A 7,116-nucleotide genomic window follows, 5' to 3' on the forward strand; every position below is an offset into this window, starting at 1 on the left:
CCCCTGCTCCTTTCATGTCTTCAGCTGTCCTGTCAAAAATGAAAGGGCAAAAAAAAATCTTTACACTTTAGACATTTCTGAGCAGAAAGTGTCACCTGCAGCTGAACTTTGTTTTTTTCTGTGTTCCAGAGGATTTCACTTTTGCCAAACTACACAGCTCTGTTCTCCTGCATAACTTCACATCCTCTTTAAGAGTTTCTCATCTTTTCCATCTTGTGTTGCTGTGTGATATGTTATGCTTTTTTGGACTGTGATTATTGCCACGCAGGTACCGTAGTAGCAGGAGTTTAGATGAAGAACTCATCGACTGGCTCCTTGTTTGTGTGTGCTGAAAGCAGCTCAGCAGTAGTCCTGTTCTCCACAAAGAGCTCTTTTGAGGGGCTTTGTCCAGCTGCCACAGTCCGTCTGCCACAGCCCTTCTTGGCTGCATCTGCACATCTAGAGGAGCCCCATGTCCTGGAGGCGACCTGAGGGTGTATGTGTGTCCGTGGCAGACATTCAATCAGCTCCTTGGCCAGACCCTCAACACCTGAAGCCCCAACAGCTGCAGGTCTCTCATGGTGGTGAGTCATCAAAGGGTCCATGGTAGAAGAGCGAGCAATTATTTTGACTAGCGCGTCAGAGTGCGGTGAGACAGGGACTCCTGTGTCTACATTGGTCTCTGGTTCCTCCTCATCCTCTTCCAAAAGGAGATCAGACAGTGAACGAGTGATGGAGGGGCGCAGAGGAGAGTCGGGGTGATTGGTGGTTGATGGCGGTGCAGGGCTGCTGCGCTGGGATGAGTAACAGGAGCTGCCTGGGGGGGTGCTGCAGCAGCTTCCTGATCCCTGGCTCTCGGCTCCACCACCTCCTCCATGAAGCTTCTCAAGGACAGGGTCACTGCGCGGTCTGTGGCCTGTTGACAACCAAAATCACATTCAGCAGAATCAAAAAAGTGGGCATCAAAAATCTTTGCTATTGTACTAAAATTGAGTGTGGTTGTGTAGAGTTGATTTAAAGTGACTGGAGAAAAGAGGTCCATAGCCTTAGGGTCAGATAATTTGCAGATAGCGTTGCAGGATAAGACTATCTGAAATTTGGGAAATATCACCTTGTGTGCCGCCATTAGTCTGCAAAGAGTTCTCCATCACAATGCCACTCTAGGTCCCTACTAGACACTTTATTATTTGTCAGTCCGACTGAGGAATAATTTCCAGCTTGGCGTTGGAAAGTGTATGATAGCCAACCACATGCCAACATGCCTCTTCGGCAAGCAATGGAAAAGGTGTGCTGTGACATTGAGGTGGGGTCAATTTCCCCCGTTGCCTGGCCAGGGATTATATGGCTTGTGATGTGATTGACATGATCTGGCCAGACCCAAACAGACAGCAGGATCCATAAATAATCCCCCTTCTCCGTTACAAAACAGGTTTTTGCTTACCAATGCACTGTAATTTTACTGCAATTATATGTATTGTTTTTTATTTACAGTAACATTGTATTAATTACTGTACTGTAATTCTACTTCATTTTTGTTGTAAAACCTGCAAAGGGAAAAAATAAACTATCAATTGTTTTCTGAAGCCTTTCTATTTGTCCATTTATTGAAATGTAAGTAGATGTTCTGTACTGGAACTTTACCAGGAGCCTGTATGAGAAAATTCATATACAAAGTACTAAAGAGAGCAGTGTTTTTATAATCAGTGTGTTGTTGCTGTTTTGAAAGAGTAACTCAAGTAGTGTACGTATAATTTTGTTGCAAAAATGCCATTTAAAAAAAAAAGGATTGTTACGTTTTGATTGCAGCTTTCATCTTGTCATAGAAGTGAGATATTTATCTCCAAGTGCAATAAGTGTGTAAGCCATCGGCAAAAACTGTAATGCATTTGATTTTCAATAAAATATAAACAAGGTGACAAATGTTATAGTATGTCATCAAATGTTTCAACATACTATACAATTACTTTTTTGACATACTGTATAAACTATGACTTGTTTTAGGACTTTTTATGACATACTATACTATGACTTTTAACATAACAACAACAACAATAAACTGCTAGAGATAAAATGAAGCTGGGAGGTTGAGGGTTCTACAACATACTATACTATTTTTACATACTGTATTATGACTAATTCACATTTTTTATGCAATTTTTTTCAACTTACTATACTATGACTTTTTTTGTAATTTTTTTCCACATATTATACTATGACTTTATTCCGACATACTATACTATGACTTCTTTAAGAACTTTTCGATATACTATACTACAACTTTTTCATTATTCTTTTCTAAAATACCATGTTTTGAATTTTTTTGATATTCTATACTATGACTTTTTATGTATTCAGTAATGTGCACAATAAATACAATGCCCAACCAATGCATTATGACCTTTCACAGATACCTCAGTGAGATAAAATAAAGATGTGAATGAAGATATAAAGAACATATGATGACTTTTTTTTGGACATATTATACTATGACTACATTGCATTTTTTATGCCTTTTTTCAAAATACTATACTATGACTTTTTTCCAACATAGTATACTATGACTTCTTAAAGACTTGAACGACATAGTACTATACTGTAACTTTTTAAAGACTTTTTTGATTTACCATACTATGACTTTTTTATGACTTATTTCGACATATATATATATATATATATACTATAACATTTATTAGACCTTTGTCGACATACTATACTATGACTTTTTACGTCTTCAGTAATGTGAACGATAAATACACTGCCGAAACGAATGCATTATGAGCTTAACAAATAGCTTAGTGAACTAAGCTGCTAGAGATAGAATAAAGACAGAAGGTTGACGGCTCAACTCTTCAACATACTAGGACTTTATTAATCGGCATACTATACTATTACTTTTAAAGACTTTTTCGAAATAATATACCATGACTTTTTTTATGACTTTTTTGACATACTATAACTTTTTTAAGACTTTTTCGAAATACATATATAATGTGACGTTTTTGTCTTCCGTAAGGTGAACAATAAATACAACGCTAAACCAATGTATTCAGAAATAGCTCGGTGAGATGAGTTGCTAGACGATGAAGATTTGAGTTTGAGGGTTCAACATACTATGACTTTTTCTCGACATACTATACATACTATGCCTTTTTCGGCATACAATATACTATAACTTTTTACTTTTTAACATACTAAAATGTTTTCATTATTCATATTCATCATTCATAATATATGATTTCATTATTATGTTTTGACTTTTTATCTACGTACTATACTATGACTTTTAGGTCATCAGTGATGTGAACAATAAGTACACAGCAGAACCACTGCCTTATGTGTTTCAGAAATAGCTCAGTGAGATAAGCTGCTAGAGATAGAATGAGGATAAGAGGTTTCTGGAGCCTTTTTTTCAACATTCTTTACTATGACTTTTGGACATACTTTACTATGACTTTTTTCAACAAAATATACAATTACTTTTCTGATTTCTTTTTCGACATACTATACTGAGATTATTTTTGACATACTATACTGTGACTTTTTTCGACATACTATACTATGACTTTTTATGACATTTTTTGACATACTATACTATGACTCTTTTTGTCTTCTGTAATGTGAACAATAAATACTACACTACAACACTACACCAATGTATTATGAGATTCAGAAATAGCTCAGTGAGATAAGATGCTAGACAATGAAGATTTGAGATTCAGTGTTCAACTCTTCAACATTCAGTATATACTATGAGTTTTTTTGACATACTATACTGTAACTTTTTTGAGACTTTTTCAACTTACTATACTTTGCCTTTTTATGACTTTTTTCGACATACTATACTATGACTTATTTCAACATAATATACTATGACCTTTATTAGACCTTTTTCAACATACTTTACTATGACTTTTACGTCTTCAGTAATGTGAACAATAAGTACAACACCAAACCAACGCATTATGAGCTTCACAGATACCTCAGTAAGATAAACTTCAGGAGATTAAATGAAGACTGGAGTTGGAGGGATCAACTCTTTAACATACTATGACTTTTTTGACATACTATACTATGCTTTTTATGTGTGTGCGAGGTAAAAGGGTAGTTTTAAAGGTTTAAAGGTTGAGGGATCAACTCTTCAACAAACTGTGACTTTTTCAACATACTACTATGGATTTTCATGACTTATCTGACATGCTATACTATGACTTTTTTCAACATACTATACAATTAATTTTTACTTTTAGGTGAGTAATATGAACAATAAGTACACCGCCAAACCCTTGCAATATGTGTTTCAGAAATAGCTCAGTGAGATAAGCTGCTAGAGATAGAATGAGGTTAGGAGGTTAAATGATTAACTCTTCAACTACTTTGCCTTTTCGACATACTATAATATGACTTTTTTTTCAACATACTTTACTATGACTTTTAAGACTTTTTGGACATACTATGACTTATTTTTTCGACATACTATACTATTACTTTTTAAACACTTTTTTCAAAATAATATGCCATGACTTTTTTATGACTCTTTTTAGACATACTATACTGTAACTTTTTTAAGACTATTTGACTTACTATTCTTTGCCTTTTATGACTTTCTTTGACATACTATACTGTGACTTTTTCGACATACTATACTATGACTTTTTTATTACTTTTATTTGACAGACTACACTATGCCTTTTTTTTTTCTTTGATATACTGTAATTTACTATGACTTTTTTTTCAACATACTATACTATGACGTTTTTATGACTTTTTTCGAAGGACTACACCATGCCTTTTTTTATATACTTTACTATGAGTTTTTAGAGTTTTTCAACATACCATACTATGACTTTTTTCTAACATACTATACTATTACCTTTGTTATGCCTTTTTTTACTATACTATACTATACTATACTATGACTTCTTCATGCCTTTTTTTACTATACTATACTATACTATACTATGACTTCTTCATGCCTTTTTCTCAACATACTAAACTAGGATTTTTTTCCGACATAATGTACTATGCCGTTTTTTGACATACAATACTATGAGTTTTTTTTACATACTATACAATGACGTTTTTATGCCTTTTTAATGACACTATACAATGACTTTTTTTGACATACTATACTTTGCTTTTTTATTACTTTCATTCGACAGACTATACTATGTTTTTTTTCGATATACTTTAATATGACTTTTTAAAGATTTTTTTGACATATTGTTCTATACTATGACTTTTTCCAGACATACTGTAGTATGACTTTTAAAGATTTTTTTGATATGCTATACTTTAACTTTTTTAAGACTTTTTACGACATTCTATACCATAACTTTTTAAAGTCTTTTTTTTCCCCCACATACTATACTGTAACTTTTTAAAGACTTTTCCCACATACTATACTATGCCGTTTTTCAACATACTATACTATAACTTTTTTATAAACAGTATACTATGACTTTTTTATGCCTTTTTTCAACATACCATACTATGCCTTTTTATTACTTTCATTGGACAGACTATACTATGCCTTTTTTGATATACTTTAGTATGACTTTTTAAAGAGTTTTTTTGACATACTATACTATGACGTTTTTCAGACATACTGTACTTTGAAATTTTTTTTCGACATACTACACTTTTACTTTTCTAAGAATTTTTACCACCTTTAAATTGCTTTTTTTGCATTCTATACTGTAACTTTTTAAAGACTTTTTACCACCTTTAAATGACTTTTTTTGCATTCTATACTGTAACTTTTTAAAGACTTTTTACCACCTTTAAATGACTTTTTTTGCATTCTATACTGTAACTTTTTAAAGACTTTTTACCACATTTAAATGACTTTTTTTGCATTCTATACTGTAACTTTTTAAAGACTTTTTTGACATACTATACCGTGACTTTTTCGACATACTATACTGTGACTTTTTTTGACATACTTCAGAAGTAGCTCAGTGAGATAAGCTACTAAACAATGAAGATTTGAGGATGAGGGTTCAATCCTCAACATAATGTGACTTTTTTTGACATACTATGACTTTGTTTTGACATACTGTACTATGACTTTTTTAAGACTTTTTGGACAAACTATACTATGACTTTTTCTGACATACTACACTATTATTTTTTTAAGACTGTTAACTTACTATACCATGACTTTTTTTGCATAGTATACTGTGAGTTTTTAAAGACTTTTTCAACTTACTATACTATGAATTTTTATAACTTTTTTTGTCTTTCGTAATGTATACCATAAATACAAAGCTGAACCAATGCATTATAAGCTTCAGAAATAGCTCAGTGAGATAAGCTGCTGAACTATGAAGATTTGAGGTTGAGGGTTCAATATATACATGCTATAATATGACTCTTTCCAACATACTATAATGTAACTTTTTAAAGACATTTTCGACTTCACTTACTTTGCCTTTTTAGGAGTTTTTTCTACTGTGACTTTTTTTTAGACCTTTTTCAACATACTTTACTATGACTTTTTACGTCTTCAGTAACGTGAACAATAAGTACACAGCTGAACCAATGCATTATGGGCTATAGAAATAGCTCAGTGAGATAAGCTGCTAGAAATAAAATGAAAATTGGAGGTTAAGAGCTATACCATGACTTTTTTCTGACATACTATACTGTTACTTTTTCAACATATTACTATTACTTTTAATGAATTTTTGGACATTCTATACTATGACATTTTTTGTCTTCCGTAATGTGAACAATAAAAACAACACTAAACCAATGCACCATGAGCTTCAGAAATAGTTCAGTGAGATAAGCTGCTAAACAATGAAGATTTGAGGTTGAGGGTTCAACTCTACAACACACTTTGACTTTTTTGACATACTTGTCTTTTTTATGACTCTTTTTTTAACACACTATACTATGACTTGTTTCCGATATACTATACTATGACGTTTTTATGACTTTTTTCTAAACAGTATACTATGACTTTTTATGATTATTTTTCGACATACCACACTATGATTTTTTTGTCCTGCTGAATAGATGCATTATGAGCTTCAGAAATAGCTCAGTGAGATAAGCTGCTGGAGATAAAATGAAGACCGGAGTTGGAGGGATCAACTCTTTAATGACTATGACTTTTTTGACATACTATACTAT

The 7,116-nt window shown here is 32.6% G+C and overlaps 1 protein-coding gene across 1 annotated transcript in view; it reads right to left on the reverse strand.

Annotated features, from left to right (window-relative positions):
* fam124b (family with sequence similarity 124B) overlaps window positions 1–7,116 on the reverse strand; it is a gene marked incomplete in the record, with an annotated part of 13,227 nt that overhangs the window by 1,307 nt on the left and 4,804 nt on the right. Inside the window, 1 exon segment of the mRNA XM_032510028.1 lies at window positions 273–895. Within this exon segment, the coding sequence (XP_032365919.1) occupies window positions 288–895 (608 nt within the window).

The sequence above is a fragment of the Etheostoma spectabile genome, chromosome 3 (assembly GCF_008692095.1).
Source record: "Etheostoma spectabile isolate EspeVRDwgs_2016 chromosome 3, UIUC_Espe_1.0, whole genome shotgun sequence".
NCBI classification, from domain to species: Eukaryota; Metazoa; Chordata; class Actinopteri; order Perciformes; family Percidae; genus Etheostoma; species Etheostoma spectabile.